Genomic DNA, 18,861 nt, shown 5'->3' on the forward strand with positions numbered 1-18,861 from the left:
CACCTAAGAAAAGGAAAACTAACAGGGAGCCCTTGCTGACACAGCAGCTGGTGGGTAGTTTTTTAGTGGCCATAACCTGTTCTTTAGGCCACTCACTGTTTTACCAGTGAACCTCTAGTTTAGTTCCTACCATCATCATGTACAGGGGAGGGGGTAGTTAGGCACTTCACTTCCACTGTGGCTGTTCCAGTGTGCATTCTGGGCATGGGAGAATTACTTTCTTCAAGCTTGGGAGATTTGCTAGGGAGTTCTCCCCTGATTGGCCTAAGAAAAATACCTGCTTCCCATGTTGAAGTGCCACCCTTAAGTCAGTCTCCATCTAGTGCTGTCCCTAGGAAAAAGAAACCATAAATTAGGCATAATTACTTCTGAAAATGGTATTTCTGTAGATAAACATAAATTAATTACTTTAGCTAAAGGCTTATTGAAGGCTTTGACTCCACTGGAACAGCATAGAAATTTGACTAACAAATGTAGATCCACAATACCTGAGGATTCTTTATCAGATGATTCTAAAAAGGACAGAGTAAGGGCTTCTTCTGTGATTTTTTCACATGTCCCTGATTCTGAATCTGAGGAGAGGGAATACTCAGTTTTTTCTGTAGAGGAATTTTCTTTTTCTGAGACATTTTATGATGCCCCAGCACTGGCCCAGTAATCAAGGAGCCTCAATCCTCACCACTGGCAACAGTGAGGGATGTACGCAGTAGGAGGATGACAAGTACTCACACAGTAAAGTACAATTTCCCTTAAGAGCACACAGAGACCACAGTCACTCTGGGGCTGGGTTCTCCGTGTTTCTCTAGATCCCCAATAAGACTCCCCACTGGCACAGCTATAGGGTTGAGATCTCAGATGAGTGGCCAAGCCAAAACCTATAGCACCATCTCTGTCCAACCAGTGCTTCGTGTCCTTGCCCAAGTAGCTGACACACATACACAGACTTTGAGATTTAATTTATACACAAACACAAACATACACCTGGGAAAGGCTGGCACAGGTTTACTAGCTATGCCCCCTTCTGTCCAGACTATAAGGTAGTTCCAGCTGCCACCAGCCACTACTTATCAACTACTTTAAGGCCCTTACCAAAGGGTGTTCAATCTTACTGTGTAATGTTACTATTAAGCCAAATGGTAGTCTGACCAAGAGCAAGGCTACTTAGAGTGGCCTGTTCAGTGTTACCATATAGATATGCAAGTACTCTGAGAGCTTAAATATGTCACAAATATCAGCCATAAAGATAGGCTTTCAAATATATTTAATAATAATTAATAAAATAAAATAATACTCAGTAAATCAACACAGCAACTTCAGAGTTCAAATTCACAGGAAATATTTAAAACAACATTGCAGGACAGTCTCAAATAAATATAGAAAACATCAAAACTAACCTTTACTATATTCCTGACTATGTCTATGCCCTAGAAACTTACTTACAGCAAGGCAAGTGCAGATGATGGTGATGTGTGGATGTTCTTGGTAGGTCCAAGACAAAATACAAAATGCCCAGTCTCTCCCTGAGAGAGTTCTTAAAATTAATATCAAATATTACTGCTGGGTTAGCTTGGATGACATCACTTTTTGTCACCTGACTTTAGTTCCTAAGCTAAACCCCTTTTGTCAGAAACTACAGAGTTTAATATCTCTGTATGAAAAATACATTTCTCTCAGATGTTTTCTCAGAGCTGTGTAGCTGCTAGGATGTTGTAAAGCAATAAAGCACTTCTGCATCTCAAACCAAGTAATTACTTCTCTTCCAAGACAATACAAAGACTTCTAGCTCTAGACATTGTGCCTACTGAACTAAAACTCCGAGATAACCTCTTTTGTTTATGGCCCAGCTATAAAGTAAATTAACCTCAACTATTCTTAAGTTTTGCAATTAATCTTCTATGTTCCAGTAGGGTACACTGTGGATATATCTTTGAAGCTCAGTACTATACAAACCCTGTTCAGCACATACTTTTGTATCAGCAGTTTAATATACATGTAACATACAGTTCTAATACATATAATTATTTACAAAATTCCAGATAGCTGTGCTGGCAGTATTTCCTTCTGTCACACTTCTATATAAATCATATCAGTATTAACAAATGACATAGACTTATATACAAAATTGCAGAAAGATGGGCTGGCAGTATTGTATATAATGAATTATTTATTTCAGTGGGAACAGGTGGATGTTCCCTCTTCTTTAAGAAATATTATAATATATTGCAAGTGGATATGCCACACTCTACTTCTAGGGTTATGCTAGCTTTGGAGGATGCTTTTAACTTAGCCTGCAATAATCATGAAAGTCTATCTTCAGTCTCTAAAAAGCAGACATAATTTATAAAAGTTCCACAATATAACAAATATTTGTTTTTTTTTTTCATATTAGGTCCAATCCAGCAGCCATTTCTGTTTCATTAACAAATGGAAAGCCTTTGATGGGTTTAGGAAGATATCTTTTAGTCTACTTTAGCCTTCATAATTTTGAAATACATGCTGGCTTGGATTGACAGTTTGAAGAATGTTTCTGCCACATTACCCTCATGAGCCATGTCCTTTCTGAATCCTCTTTAAAGAATGTCTAAACATTCTTTAAAGAAGTGTATGTGATTGTGCTAACTCTGTGCCCAGGGCTGCAGCTACTGTTACTCTAATGAGACATTTTGCCTACGTACATAATCAGACATTTTCAAAGGAGGTTAAATCTGAGGTTTTGAATTCTCCTTTGGATAAGCATTTTTTTTCAATTCTTCTGCTTCTCAGCTGTTCAAACAGTTTAATGAAACAAACAGACAGACTGATTCAAAGGTTACTGAGATTTTTTCAGCCCTCATTTCTTAGATCTATTATATCTTCTTGTTCCATTTTTAAAAATCAAAAGAAGCAGACCAAACAAGCTTTTGTTAAGCACAGCTCAAACAGTGGCAGAGGGAGGAGCAAATAAACAACAAGGATTCTTTCAGAAAAATAGACAGTTCTTCACTTCAGAATGGACATATCAGCATCTCTCACTGCCATTTTCTTAAATCTGTCCCAGAGACTACTTTTCAGTCTTACCCTTCAGCATTAGATTTTTTCGGACAAGTGGGTACTGAGAGTGATTCTTTTTTTTTAAATACTTTTATTGAATTTTTCAAACAGTTATATTATTCCTTAGCTTTATAATATTTACATACATTGGTACAGCTTAATAACAAATATCTTCAACAAACATAATGAAACAACACACAAAACTATTTACACGGGTGTCTAATTTAAAAAACTTCTCTAAAGCAAATTTTACACTCCTCAAAACTGAGGTGGAATCCTTCAAAGCCCCCGGGCCTGTGGAAAATACAGCCCAGACCACAGAATCCTTTATAAACGCATTCTATGAACACCTTCAGGAATGCATGGATCGTGCGATCCCAAATAAAACCAAGACCCAATCCTCCAAAGGCAGACGTCCTGTCTGGTGGACCCCAGCCATAAACAAACTATACAATAGAAGGAGGAAGCTACTAAATGATAAAGCAAAATCCCAAAAAGGGAAGGCATCACTGATCAGTATTAGCAAAAAACTACGGGCACACATAAAATTGTCTAAGGCCAGCTTCGAGAGAAAAATTGCACAGGACACTAAGGATAATCACAAGGCTTTCTTTAGTTATGTTAGGAACCTGGGTGGTAATTCCCAGATATGCTCAGAATTAGTCCAAAATGACAAAAATACACGAACCCACAGACATTGCCAACATCCTAGCTGACAGGTTCAGCGCAAACTTCTCCCCTCCCCACCAAAAGGGCAAATATCTATCCCAGCAGAGTGCTGCCCCCGACATCTCAGATGCTCAGGTAAGAGCCGCCCTCTCCAAAGCAAAAACACCACAGCATCAATGGGACCAGATGGTGTCCCGGGCTGTGTCCTACATGAACTCAAAGAAGAGCTAAACCCAAACATAAAACTACTGTTCAATCTCAGCCTTACTACAGGATATGTGCCCAAAGAGTGGCGTACAGCAACAGTGGTCCCTCTCCATAAAGGTGGTGCCTCAACGGATCCTGGAAACTATTGCCCCATAAGCCTGACTAGCTTGGTCTGCAAAGCTATGGAAAGGATCATCATGGACCTCATAAATAAAGATATTGGGGACCTACAAACACTGGATCCTACCCAGTTCGGCTTTGTTAAGGGCAGATCCTGCCTCTTAAACCTGGTTGATTTCTTTGAAACAGTCACCAAGGCCATTGACGAGGGAAGGTGGTCCACACAGCCTACCTGGACCTCGCAAAGCCTTCGATACAATACCCCACTCGGGCATTATAGATAAGCTCACCAGCTTAAATATAAACCCCTATGTCACTAGATGGATTGCAAACTGGCTCAAGGACAGAACCCACATGGTTAGAATTGCTGGAGCCATGTCAGACTCCAAACCAGTTACAAGTGGTGTCCCACAAGGCTCAGTCCTGGGACCTCTCTTGTTCGGTATATATTTCTCGGAGGTACAGGCCAACACGGAAGGACTGTTGCTGACCAAGTTCGCAGATGACTGCAAACTGGGTGCCATAATCGACTCTCCAGCTGACACAAGCATCCTCCAAAAGGGCCTCATAGAAACAGACAACTGGTGCCAGAGCCATGGCCTCAAGCTAAATGCCAAAAAGTGTATAGTCATCCCTTTGGCAAAAACAAAGTGCCCACAAATTACCACATAGGTGGAAATCCATTAAGTACAGAAGAAGTAATTAGGGACCTGGGGACCCAAGTTGATAGCAATCTCTCATTTGACAACTACGTGGCCAAAGTGGTTAGAAAAACATTTTATATAGCCCACCTAATCATGAAGGGATTCACATCTAGATCAGGGAGGTCATCGTGCCTCTTTACTCATCCCTCATCAGGCCCATAATTGAGTACAATGCCCTTTGGGATGTACCTTACCAGACACCTGCAGCAACTGGAAAGACCCCAAAAGTACCTCACCAAGAGGATCAAAGGGCTCAAACAGATGCCATATGCTGCCCGGTTAAAGAAACTCCAGCTCTACTCAGTGGCATACCGCCTGTTCAGAGGAGATCTGTGCCTGACGTATAAAGCCATGTCCAACCCGGAATTAATGGACATGCTGCACCTCAGAAAATCCAAATCCCATCGAGCTACGCTCGAGACTTGAACCTCAGCACTGAAATAAATAGGACATGCTGGAGGGACAGATTCATAACCCAGAGGCTCCCTTCACTCTGGAATAAAATCCCAGTCCAGGTTAGGCAGAGTCCCTCATTGACTCTCTTCAAGAGGAATCTTGATGAGTGGATGGGAGATCATAGGTTTACCCCGGGTATCACTTCTGTGTCACTGTTAGATAGAGGCACAGTATACTAACCTCGAAAAAGGGCATAGCAAAATAAATTTAAAATGGGTGGCGAAAGCCAAACACATTCTGGCTAGGCTTATAAATGCCCTAGGGCAGATAGCCTAGTATGAACCTATGAACCTATGAACAAGTATGATTTACATCTTTACAATCAAGAAACATCTGAGAGTAATTCTGAAGGATTACAAATGGCACTGGGAAGACCTAGTTCTTTTTCTGGGATATTCTTCCTTATCCCCCAAACCAGACAGAACTGTTTCCTCTTGTTTTTAAATCATATGCTTCCCTTGGGGGTATCATAGAACCTATGCCCCTAAAACAGATGAGGAACAGATTCTAATCAAGAATGTTTCTGGTGCCAAAGAAGGATGCAACCTGCAGACCTGTTTTCATCCTTTCTCAACTTGTTAGTGAAAGTACCAAAGTTAATGATATTGATCTTATGAGGCCTGTTACCTGTCATTCCTCTATGAGGCCTGTTACCTGTCATTCCTCTACGAGATCTGTTACCTGTCATTCCTCTTCAAAGTTATTTTGTAACTCTTGACCTTGAAAGATGCTAAGCATCACATTCCTACTGTCACAGAGTTCAAACTTTCCTCAGATTTTCTGTGTCTTTGTTACATTATTAGTTATCTGCATTGAATTATCTGTAGCACAAGCATGTTTACTAAGTGTCTAGCTCAGGTGATAGCACATTGCAGACTTCAAGGCATTTATAATTTTCCTTATTTAGATGACTTGTTTATTTTTGCAGAAAATTTTCTAGGTGTCAGGAGGCACTTACATGGATTACCAATCTCCTTCTCAGCCAGGGTTTTCAGATCCATTCATCCATACATCCATAACCCCCTTTTCCTATTTTTGCACAAGGGGTTGGGGTGTCTCTTCAAAAGAGACAATCATCTAGAGCCAAGGTTTACACCACTGGTTGCCTAGCCAAACAGTCAAAAATTCTCCGTAATTACATCTCACGGGTTAGTTTTTCTAGGATACTTTCTAGTTTTTCCCCTGAAAAATCCTTTCCTAACTCAGGAAAAAGTGGACTTGTATCTGTAAGTCTTATTGAGTTTCTCCAGTTAGTTTCAGACTTCAAACAGAGAGTATCTCTTGATTTTAGGGCTCATGACATCCATCATTTTCATGATTCCTCTTGCCAGGTTACTCATGAGAAAAATTCATTGGTTCTTAAAAACTATGTGGACACAGCATTTTAACCCTCTGGAATTTCAAATTCCAGTCTTGGGTTTTGTAAAGAGTGAACTGATTTGGTGGGCAGAACATATTTTTCTGAATCCAGGTATCCCAGTTTCTCTTCAAACCCATTCTCAAATCTGTTACAGCAGACACATTAGATTTTGTTTGGAGTGCTGTTTCAATGGGGATAAATTTGCCGGGTCTTTGGATACATGTCATAGAATCTGTTCATTTTCTATGGTTCCCTGGTCTTCTGCAGCTGGTTACAGACAACCCAACAGGTGTAGGCAATGGGATACCAGGTCATGCCCTCTGTGAAGCCTGGCTATGGTAGCCTGGGAGGTCACTCTGAAGCATTGTTTTAACCCTCCATGTTTCCTATATTTCTTCAGCACAAAATTTAATGGCAAGCAAATTGAGCAGAAGTGAGACAGAACTTCAAGAATGTAAACTGTTTGAGAGGGTCTTCTAGGATTTGTTCCAGTTGTGGGGAACACCTAAAATAGATCTTTTTGCCTCCTTTCAAGACAAACAACTAAACACATTCTGTACCAGTACTCCTTGTAGGCAGGCCTAAAAAAACGGATTTTTTTTCGTTCCTATGGTTGGGAATGTTTGTTTATGCTTTTTCACCTTTTCTATTGATTTCCAGTGTCATTCTGAAAATTGAAGAAAGACTCTCCAAATATTATTCTGGTGATTGTCTTCTGGCTCAGGCAACAGAGGTTCATTTTTCTTATGGAATTGGCCAAGGGCATTTACCACAAGCTTCCTCACAAGTTGAATTTACTCACACAAGGAGTTTGATACACCCCAATCTGAAAGAACTTCAACTGACTGCCTTGATGTTTCTGAGAATGTGCAACAGGTGCTAAAGGAGGAAAGAAAGCCTGTTGCTAGAAAATTGTATGTTGCTAAATTGAAAATATTTACAAGTTGGTGCCATACTAATAACCAAGGCATGTTTGGGGATTCTGTACCATTGATTCTTCAATATTTGTGTGAGTTACTCTCTTTTGGTCTTTTATTCCTCTGTCAAGATTTATTTGTTGGCCATCTCAGCATATCTGCCTATGAATTCTCCCCTATCTTTTCTGTCTTTGGTGAAATGGTTTTTGAAAGGGGTTTTATATATAAGACCACCAAGGAAAAAGTGTCATCTATCTAAGATCTCAACTGGAAAAGTTAACTTTGTTTCCATTTGAACCAGATCATCAGGCTGATTTAGTGTTCATAACTTGAAACACATTTTTGCTTATTGCTCTGACATCTGCAAGACAAGTATACAACTTACAAGTCCTTGTGGTGAGTGGACACTATTTAGTTTTCTATAGAGAGAAGATTTCTTTAAGGCCAAATCCTTAATTCATGAAAGTTGTTTCTGAGTTTACTTTGAGTCAGGCTGTCAATCTCCCGGTTTTTTATACTGAACCTAAAACTTAGGAAGAAAAGATTCTTCATACTCTGGATGTGCATCGGCAAATTGAGTATTATCTAAACAGAACTAAGTCCTTTAGGAAAGCTGAACAGCTGTTTATCTCCTGTAGTGGGAGAAAGGAAGAACAGCCTGTGTCAAAGTAGACTATTTCCAGATGGTTTTTTACTTGGTATTATTTTTTGTTATTCCCATCATGGCAAACTTTTTCAGACAGGAAACAAAGGCACATTCTACTACAGCCTTGTCTTCTTTGATGGCCTACAGAAAAGTTGTGGACTCTAAAAAAAAATGATTAGGTAGCTACTTGGTCCTCTGTACATAGTTTTACAAAACATTGGAAGCTGGATACCTTCTAAAGGTCCCGACTTTACTAAGAACATTCTCCAGGGGCTCCTAGATCCTAATCACGCCTCCCCTGGTTGGATAAGTCATGATAATCTAACCATAAAACAAAAGGCTACTGCAACAGTGTTACTGATGAACATGGTATAGTTGTGTAAGTTGCACTTGCCATAACCTTAGATGTTTGAAGTAATCACTGCTGCAGTAGCTGCACCCCACCTCCATCCCCCTTTTTCTGTATATAGTTATGTTTTCATTAAAGTTATGTGTCCCTAACCTTTTTGTTTTCTTTTTCAGGATAGTAGTTTCTCTCCCTTTTTTATTTTTTTTGGGGGGGACAAAAAAGTCCGGAGGGTTTTTGGTCCCCAGGTTGCTGTTTTCTCCCTTTGGAACTCAAGCTACAGCAGCATGGGAACATGGGTGGACAGGAGACAGAGAATTTGGAAAACTAATTGTTATATCCTTGGCAGGATATAACCCATTTATAACCAAGGCTACTGCAGCAGTCATGATTTCAAAGATCTGGTGTTGTGGTATGTACAACTTGTACAAGTGCACTTTCTTCCATACCTTGTATGTTAAGCAATTTCTTCTGAACCAGTTCTCAATCACATTTCTTTCCAGATTTGCTTTGTCATAAGGACACCTTCACAGTTAGTATGAGATGGGGGATCTAACTACATAAAAGACAAGTGCACCCACTAAAAAACTGACCACTGATTACAGGTATAGATATGACCAATTATGCATGTTTAGGAACTTACAACTAGTTAACAATATAAGACTTCAGAATCACATTTTGAAGTCATTTGCCACCCACAAACAAATAGATTCATTGTATTAGATCAATTGACACCTACACATTCTGAAGTTTAACAAAAGCATGAAGTTTAGCATCTACACCTGGCAGAACTTTAATTTTAATACTTATTTAGTAATTGCTACTAATTAAAATCTGATGGGAGTAATTGAAAAAGATATACTGACACTCTCTCCAGTGACATTTAAAGCATACTAACTTCATAGTAAGGCCACTAAGTTACTGTAGAAAGACAAAACCACAGAAACCTATGTATCATTGCTGTGACTTGTAATGGAAAAAAGTACATTTTATGAGAAATTGAACCATGTCAACAAGAAGGGTCATTTTTGAGAGTATATCCAGGCATTAAATAACACTAATCAAGTAGAGTGATGATAAAAAAAATTAAGACAGGATGAAAAAAACTCATTCTTTGTAGTTTCTAGGCCATGTTGTCCTTTAGCCACTAGAATGTAATGGCAGCCTGTACTGATTGGATTCCATGGGCCTTAGGACTTAATATAGTCACACAGAGAAATATGAAATTGCAGTTTGCATCAAGGAGGTCACACAATGCAGCATTATTAATTTAAAGAATTAAGATTTCCTGATTAAATATACAGATTCAGTGCTGAATTTATTAGAGAGGCTGTGGACAGATATTAGGCTTGTGTTGTCTAATAAGCAACACAATAAACAGTGCATTGTTTGGCCATTCATTCTTTTGATTATTCCTTGCTTACTGCAGTAGAGGATCACTTGAAAATTGAAGCTTGTCCCTGCACTCGCTGGGCAGAAGATTTGGAAGTATTCCTGAATGGGATGTCATCCCGTCAAAGTGCATACACACACATACATGTACACACACACACACACACACACACACACACACACACACACACACACACACACACACACACACACACACACACACTCTCAACACATACACCTGTGGGCAATTTTGGGGATCACTATTTTACTTAAATTATGGCTTTTGCCATGTGCAGGAAACAAGAGCATATGATAAAAGCCTCACAGTCCAAGTTATGATATGCAGGCTGCACACAGACGGCACCTCTGCCTTGAACTGAACTAAAGATCCAAATGCTGTGAGACAGTAGCACTAACTGCAGAGTGCATTGGTTCTCATAACTAATTTGCTTGCAGCCAAGCCACACTGCAGAAAACAAGCCAGCACTTTGCCCAATTAAACTATTATGAAATTCAACAACAGATTTATACATACGTAGCTATTCACTTTTAATCACATAATTATAATTTGCAAAGGTCAGTGAAATTAATATGTATTTATAGAATTTTTATCAGATAATTAAATTTACAGCTTTGCATTTCATTTTTAAATTAAATCTTTGTAAAGTAGTTATCCAACCTTTATGTTATATTGGTAGCTCATTTTTCACAGCAGCTGTTTCTTTTGACTGACAGAGAAACATATTTAAATTGGCCGCTGTCATATATTTGAAAATAGTCTTTAAGTATAGCAGTGATGATTAGAATTGCAGCTACATTGATTAAACAAAGGTGCATCAGACTTCTTTTGAGTTTCAACATTATTTTCTTTAATCATGACAGTTACAGTGAATTATTTATTTATTTAATTAATTAATTAATTTGTTAACCAGGTAAGTGGCCTAGACATCCTGACCCTTTCCAACCATAACATGAGTCACTTTGTGAGAAAATGTAGGAAGACAGTAAGACACAGTTGTACAATACAGTGCAGCATAGGTAGACATATAAATTAAATTAAATTTATTTGTAGTTTACATAAGACATTTATCAAATCCAATATCTCTGAGTGAAGAAACACTGAAGCAAGGCATTGAAAAACAAGTATAACAACATTGATAGCTTTTGCAGCTTAACTGAAAGTTGCACAGTAGATTTCAATACATATTTATACTTTCAGCACAGTCATACTAGTGTTTAAACTGATGTGCATTGAGTACATTTTGTCATATTAACAAGATGTAATGTAGTAAAATCTGAGAAAGCAAATAAAAGAGCATGAATAAAATATAGGGTTGAAGTGATGTGAATGAGCTGAGGTGTATCATATGCATAGCAGGGCTACAAAGTCATTATTCTGTACAATTATAATTATTTTGTATAATCATGAAGGTATTGTTTATTTAAATGATCTATTTTTCACTTTTACTTGTGTAGCAGTGTCACTGATGACTTTTTTGTTTATCTACAACTGAATGTCTGCCGGCATCCACAGCAGGGGAGATGGCATGTCTTAAAAGATTTTCCACTAAAAAGGTGTTAAGAATTTATAGTCTACAGCAAGAGTCTAAATATTTGAATTGCATTAAAAGTAATGTAGAGTTGTCTTTCCCAGCATCTCCAGGGGTAACATTTCTTTAGAATAACCACATTTTCCATTATTTATGCTTCCTGCTTCTAAAAACTTGGTTGCTTAATGGGAGTTGAGGGTGGTGGCAGAAAAAAAAATCATTTAATAAAAAACATTACTGCCCATTTTCAGACTGTGATATTTTGCTAGGGTTGGGAGCTGAAAATAATGTAATCAATAAATAATCACAGGCTTAAAAGCTGTGTAGAAAATCTGGAATGTGGCAAGCTTTAAAGTGATGTTCTGCCTGCAAAAAACAGCAATATCTTGTACATCAGGGATTTAAATTATTCAGTATTTGTTGGGATTTGAATGTCTGGAACTGTAGTGCTACAGAATTGCACAGCTGAGAAGTCTACAAAATACAGACTTATTGGTGCTACATATTCACTTTGTGTTGCTTTCCTTTCAGATCATCACACCATTCAGAAGACTCATACTGTGTGCTGAAAATCGAAAAGAAATGGAAGACTGGATCACAGCATTAAAATCTGTGCAGTCCAGGGAGCACTATGAAGTAAGTGCCCTTAACTTTGCTTCTGCTGCGATTTATAAATTACAATAACAGTTTATTAAAAGCATGTTTTTGTTGTATGAGGAGACATTTTTAATATTTTGTAAGAACCAAATAAAAGATTTTGCAAATTTTTGTTGTACAGGTTTAACATATTTTTTTATGTAAGAAAAGATAACCTTAATTTTTACCTAGTTTTAAAAATATAAAAACAATTGGAGGACTCCGCTTGCTAATTTTGTATTTGCATTGTCTCTGTGGTAAGTCTTACTGCATACCGATGTTTCAGTATGGTGCATTCACACATTTAGGGTTAAACATTATAAGATACATGTGACTGTCTTTACTCATATGTTTCTTTTCTAGACAGCTCAGTTTAATGTGGAACATTTCTCAGGGATGCATAACTGGTACGCCTGTTCCCATGCTCGACCCACTTTCTGCAATGTGTGCCGAGAAAGTCTTTCTGGTGTAACCTCCCATGGCCTCTCCTGTGAAGGTAAAGTAGAAAAGTGATTTAACCTGACTTTAACATAGTTTCTGCTGCATTTTATAAAGAACCAAATGGCATCATTTTGAGCATATGGCAGTGCCATATATGGTACCCCAGTTTGCACATAGAAAACAGCAACTCCACAGTTGTTTATTCAAAATGTATTTATTGACTTTTGGTATGTTGGTTTGCAGTGGCTGAGGTGCCCTTGCTTAAAATTACTTGCTTAACGTTATTTGATTCTTCTTGGCTCTGCTTTTTGACTTTTTGTGTGATTTGGTTGGCAGTCTTACCTCTCTGCCCACTTATTTCTAAACACACACCTTTCTGTATTGCTATTGCTGTAATCTATCTTCCTTGAAGCTGCTTCCTTTTTCTTCTTTCTATCGGCCATTTTAGATAACAAGATTAAAGTTGTGCTGTCCTAAAATTAGTATCACACCCATTAGTGCTACGACTTTTTACCTTGATTCCTTTCTGCTGTTTCATACCTTCCTCACCCTCTTATATACTTTTGTTATTTTTTTCCTGAAGTAGACCATGAAGTGCCTTCACTGCTGTTTTTTCATAATCCCTGTTTTGGATTTCTAACACCATTTTGCACTGACCTAATTTGGCAGTGCCCTGTTCCTGACTTATTCTTCCTCACTTAATTTTCCTTGTCTTCTGTAATTCTCATTCAGTCAGCTTTTCCTTCATCTGTCTAGATAATTTCCTACTAAAGTAACCTATACCATTTATACTCTAAAGCCCACCAATGATTTTTGATAATATAGTCAAGGGTTTTGTTGCAGTTGTCCACTTTTTGGACTTGGTAACCTTTGGTACTGCAGTCTTTCTACTCCAGGTTCATTTGGTGAACTCAAGTGAGTATTTCCCTATCTTCCACCTCAACATGCACTCCTTTCTAGGGAATGCTCTGCTGTTGGTCAGTTTGGAAGTCTGTGCAATTTTATTATAAGTAATAAAGTGCTTTGTTCAGTCCTTTCTAAGTATTCATAGCAGTTCACACAGATGGTAATAATGTCTTATTTGTTTCATGGTCATCCTTGTATAAACTGTTAGGAACTATATTTCCTACTACACTATGAATGTTTATGTAACGCCTGTCATTCCTGCTGGGCAAATTAGATTACACAGAATTTAGTTAGTAGAAGCCTATAAGAACCTCCTAAACTTCATACTCCTGCATATTAGATGATGTGCTTCAGAGAGGTTTTCTTCAAATACCTGCATGTCTAATTGAATACTAATCCAGAGATCTTCATTTATACTGATGCCAATGTGACAGTAAGTGACTGTATCTCACCACACCAATATCCTGCATCTTTATTCTTTATCACTATGATGCCTTCATCTTCACTGCTGTCCCTTGCATCCATCCATGTCAATGTGGACCCTATATGTAGTGACTGCTCCTGAAGTGACATGAAGAACTCAGACTTTTCACTGTCATCTCCTGTGTTTCTGATTTTTTCTCTTTGGAGAGCAAGCATCTTGAGCATTATGCTGCTTTCGTTTTAAGTGTCTTTTTCCTTTCACACAACTTCCTGTCTTTCTTTTTTTCTGTTGTTATGTGATAAAGTAACACTTAAGCTTTATCCATATTCATTTATTCTTTGATTACCTGCTTAATCTAGTTCAACATGTGGGAAACAGAGTCTACCCCAAATAACAATGAAACATATCCCGCATACCGGCCCATCACAGAACTGTCTCACTGACACGAACATACACACACACCTATGAATTATTGACATGAGCACCAGTTCATCTATGACACTTCTTTGCGATAGGCATACCTCTCAACCTGGAAACATTAAAAATCTGGACAAGGCCCATGAAAAATAGGTACAAATCTGTACGTTGATTAACATAAAATTTGCATGTGTAATTACATAATCCTGCCCACTCCAATGGAATTGTGGGATACCAGCTTTCAAAGGCAAACTGAAAAACAGAACCAAAATATGGCACCAGAGTCCCCCTGCAGCCATTCCAATGTCCCATTACCTGTCTGTTTCGCCCCATTTACCATAAACACTACCGTGTGCATACTGCTTTACTTCTACAAAGATTTTTTTTTACATTTTATAGCACAATGCACAAACACTAATAGATATCTGCTAAACAAAGCAATACTGTCTTACAATGAAAATAGACTTGGCATTAAAACTTCTCTGCCCTTGAAACTCACATTCATTGAAACAGCATTGAAACCCACACCACATCCAAAGAAAATGCATCTGTCCAGTGGTGGATAAAGATTACCTTTGCGCTGTTTTCAAATCATAGGCCCCTTACACACAAAACAAGAAACATGCATGTGTTCTTTAATACACCTTTCTGACTTTATTAAATTATATTCCTTGTGCAATACAGCACACTTGTTAGACTTAAGGAGAGTGCATTTTAAATTTGCTTAAGCATTCTTCCACTAGGCAAAGAAACAAAATGCATGAACCAGTAATGACAAAACTGCCCTATTCAGAATATTTCCATGATAAAAGTCTACTTCCAGACATACAATTGCATTTTAAATTTATTGTTTGAACATTTTTCCAGTAGGCAATGAAACAAAATGCATGAACCAATAATGACAAAACTGCCATATTCAGAACATTTCTATGATAAAAGTCTAATTCCACACCCACACACACACACACATATATATATATATATATATATATATATATATATATATATATGTCAAAAACCAGGGACACATTTTAAACATTGCTTGTATAAATCTGGAAAGTTGCTTGAATAAAATGTTTTGTTACCACCATGCATTTCACTGCCAAGTCTTGAATCAAGGACCCTGTGCACTAAAGTCAGAGCAACACACCACTAAGCCAAATAAGCAGTTTCCTGAAAAACAGGAAGACTGAAACTTAACTGGCTATCATTTAGTGAATTCAGTTCTCACTTCTCACCAAAGTTCTCAGCCTCTTAGCACAAAAAACCTAGACAAAGCCAATAATGGGGGAATACACAATTCAGTTCTCATTTCTCACCATAGCTCTCAACATCTTAGCACAAAAAAACTGTAAAAGCCAATAATGGGGGAATATAGCCCCAAAATGGGGACACATTTCAAATACTGATCTTATAAACTTAGAAAATTGTTAGAATAAAAGATTTTGTGTTACCATTTATTTTCTGAAGAATATGAAGTCTGAAATTCAAATACCTGTCAGTATTTAGTGAATTCAATCCTTCAGTGAGGAGCAAAACAAAAATATGAGGCATAAATTCACAAGTGGTGGTGGCTACAGGGATCTCTAGCCACCAGATGTGCAGTTGGGGGCATTTTCAAACACACACACACATACACACACACACACACACACACACACACACACACACACACACACACACACACACACCAGTACCTTTAGAAGTCAAGTTAAAGTCCCGTTCAACTTGCAGCAGTTGTTTCTCCTTCTCCTAAAGTCCCATTCAGCTCGCAGCAGCAGTTGCTTCCTTTCCAAAGTCAAGTCCATTCTCCATGCAGCTCGCAGTTCCTCCTCCTTGTAAAAATAAAGTAGCAGTTGTTTCCTTTCCATTCTCTGCAGCAGCAGTAGATAGATCCATGCAACAATACAGTCTGTTCTTTGCGCAGATAGATCCATTCCATTCAAACAGCCAGAAATGTGTGGATGTGAACCCTTGGGGTCCAGTAGCCTAGTAGCTACCTATGAGCTCAATTCCAGCAGGCTAACAGAGCTGACGTCATTGCACATGTGATGACATCAGCTTAAAAGCATGAAAAAAAATTTTCAAAAAAAAAAATCGGAAATGAAGGGGTGCCACTCAGGAATCATTGCACCCCATCATTTGGACCCCAAAACTCAATAAAAAACAAGTAATTCAGTACGGTTGGGAGGTATGGTGATGGGGAGGAGACTGGTGCACCCAATGAAAAGTCCATGAGGAAACAGGAAAAAATATGCAGACAAGATACCCCAATCAAGAGATGAACTGGAGAGCCAGGAACTGTGTCTGACAAACTTATTTTTCCATTATGCTTTGTTTAGCAATGGGGTTATTTTATTCCTCATATCCTGTCATTCACCATTCCTATTCTCTATTTTGTCTGTAATAGTACTCCTGTCATCTGTAAATGTAGTATCCTTCTTTCTTGCTACTTGGTTCTCCTGCGTGTCTTGGTTTCTGCCTTGTCTTCTTTTTCTTCTGCATCATGTTCCCCCATTCCCCATTACCGTGTAATCTCCTCCATCTCTTAACCCTTCTTACAGTACCTTCACATGTTCCTGTATGTCTGTCCAGTTCCTCATTGTCTTTCTTCCTAATATCTTCATTTCATTGTTTATTATTGCATTCTCCATTCATTTCTTTGTATTCTCTGCCTTCATCATCCTCAGAACTGTCCCATTATTTTCATCCACATCTCTGGTTTATCTGCTCAAACATCTCCCACCTTTGTCTTCCTCAATCCTAATCTTTCCTGGTTATTTCCACCTGCACCCATATGTTGTTCCCATCTGTGTATTCATCTTCTGGGTACAACCCTATATCATATCTAGCCCTTCCGTGTGCATCTTTTCTACTAATTACTTCATTGCATTTACATATAACTAGCTAGAAATGTTATGCATGCTTTTAATTGTTTAAGAAAGATAACACATCCAAATAGTTCTAAAACAGTTAATGTTTTAATACAACCTGAAAGCTTCATTAGATCAGCATTGAAATTTCACTTTGTATTTCTTTTGTCTTGGGTAGTTTAGTTTTCACTGGGATGCCATTGTAGTCTGTTAATACTGGGAGTACATTGGACATGAATACAAGGTGTCTTTTAAGCTGTAAAATACAATGCAGAGACAACTGCCCCATTGTTAACCATAACAGTCTGGGAAAGTGAGATTATAGAAAGTCAGTATTCGTGCAGATTATACAATAAACGGCAATTACTATTCAAAAACGTGCACGCTGATTGGACAGAGCAGTCAGTGTGCTCATTGTAAATCGATACATCCCAACAGAAAGAAGTTCTCAGTTTCTCTGTGCTGCTAATTGGAGACGCTATTTAAAAAAAAAAAAGAAATAAAGATAGAAAGAAATCCTCTACATTTAATTTCTCCACACCACTAATTGGAGATAAAAAAAAAAAAGAAAGAAAGAAAGATAATCTACATCACTGCTTCCTGGACCAGGATAATGTATCGCTGATAAATAATAAACAAAAAAATCTCATAGCTCTTGACACTGTAAGCATGCAGGCACAAAGAAAATGAAAACTGCTCCAGATTCTCACAGCGTCTAACTGTACAGAAAACACAAAGGGATTTCCTCCATAGTTTTAAAAAAATATGAACAAAAACTTTTATATACCGTGCAAGCGCCTACAGGCTTAGAGCATGCACAGTATGCATCTGTGATGCCCAGTAGTTTGTTTCCTAAGTATTGCCATAACACACTCGTGGATATGGGTTATCACAGGATTTACCCATAGTTGTCTTTATTTAATAAGCTGGGCTTCGCTCTTGTTATCAAACCATGCTAACGTGGGTAAATCTTGTGAAACCCACACTCAGTCATTGGTTATTGATAAAATATCTCTCAAGAGTAGATGGAATATAATAAGATTAAGGAAGAATAACCTTTACTGTTTTCAAGGTGTTTCTGTTTGGAAAAAAAATTAACTAGAACATAAAGGATAGTCGAAGAGAACCGTGCTATTTAGTATGATTCACAGTAGTTCTGTAACGTGCAGTATCTATTTTTATGCAAGCTAACAACTGTTAAAAGTTGTTTGGGATATGGTAATATAATCTTTGATTTACTGGCATTTGCAAGGCTAGTGAGCAGTTAAGTAAATTTCTGCTCCATCCCAAATCCTAAGCAGAAAAATCAGTTTTACTGCTGCAAGCAGTTGCATTATTTGGAGATCCAGAGAGTATTATTTGTTTCCATTCCACACCAAACTTGCCGCACACAGTATTTCATGCATCTCTCTCTCTCTCTTCTTTAGAACCCCCTGGGAGTTAATATGTACTGCCAGACAGATGTAAGGCACTTTTAAATGCAAGAAGCTTTCCAGGACATTTCTGACAATGTCATACCTAATCTGTTTTACCTTTGTGCATGATTTTTTTACAGTATGCAGATGGGCACTTTTGTTTCTTTTACTGATTTTTTTGAAAAAGTTTGCTTCAACAAAGTACTTATTTGGTGTTAATGTGTTTTAATGTGCAGACTGAAAATTACCTAAGGAATTATAGCACAGTAAAACTGTATTTATGAAATGGTTAATACACGGTTGTCTTAGCAGTCAAGCATCCCTGCATTTAGATTTGATTGTTTATTAGTTT

At 37.9% G+C, this 18,861-nt stretch overlaps 1 protein-coding gene across 1 annotated transcript in view; it reads left to right on the forward strand.

Moving 5' to 3' along the window:
• The window catches only part of DGKH (diacylglycerol kinase eta), a 1,992,493-nt gene that overhangs the window by 1,077,244 nt on the left and 896,388 nt on the right, over positions 1–18,861 (forward strand). Inside the window, exons 4-5 of the mRNA XM_044071702.1 lie at positions 11,929–12,033; positions 12,397–12,529. Coding sequence (XP_043927637.1) covers positions 11,929–12,033; positions 12,397–12,529 — 238 coding nt within the window. The remainder of the gene's footprint in view (positions 1–11,928; positions 12,034–12,396; positions 12,530–18,861) is intronic.

The sequence above is a fragment of the Protopterus annectens genome, chromosome 5.part0, assembly GCF_019279795.1.
Source record: "Protopterus annectens isolate FY-2018-M chromosome 5.part0, PAN1.0, whole genome shotgun sequence".
NCBI classification, from domain to species: domain Eukaryota; kingdom Metazoa; phylum Chordata; order Ceratodontiformes; family Protopteridae; genus Protopterus; species Protopterus annectens.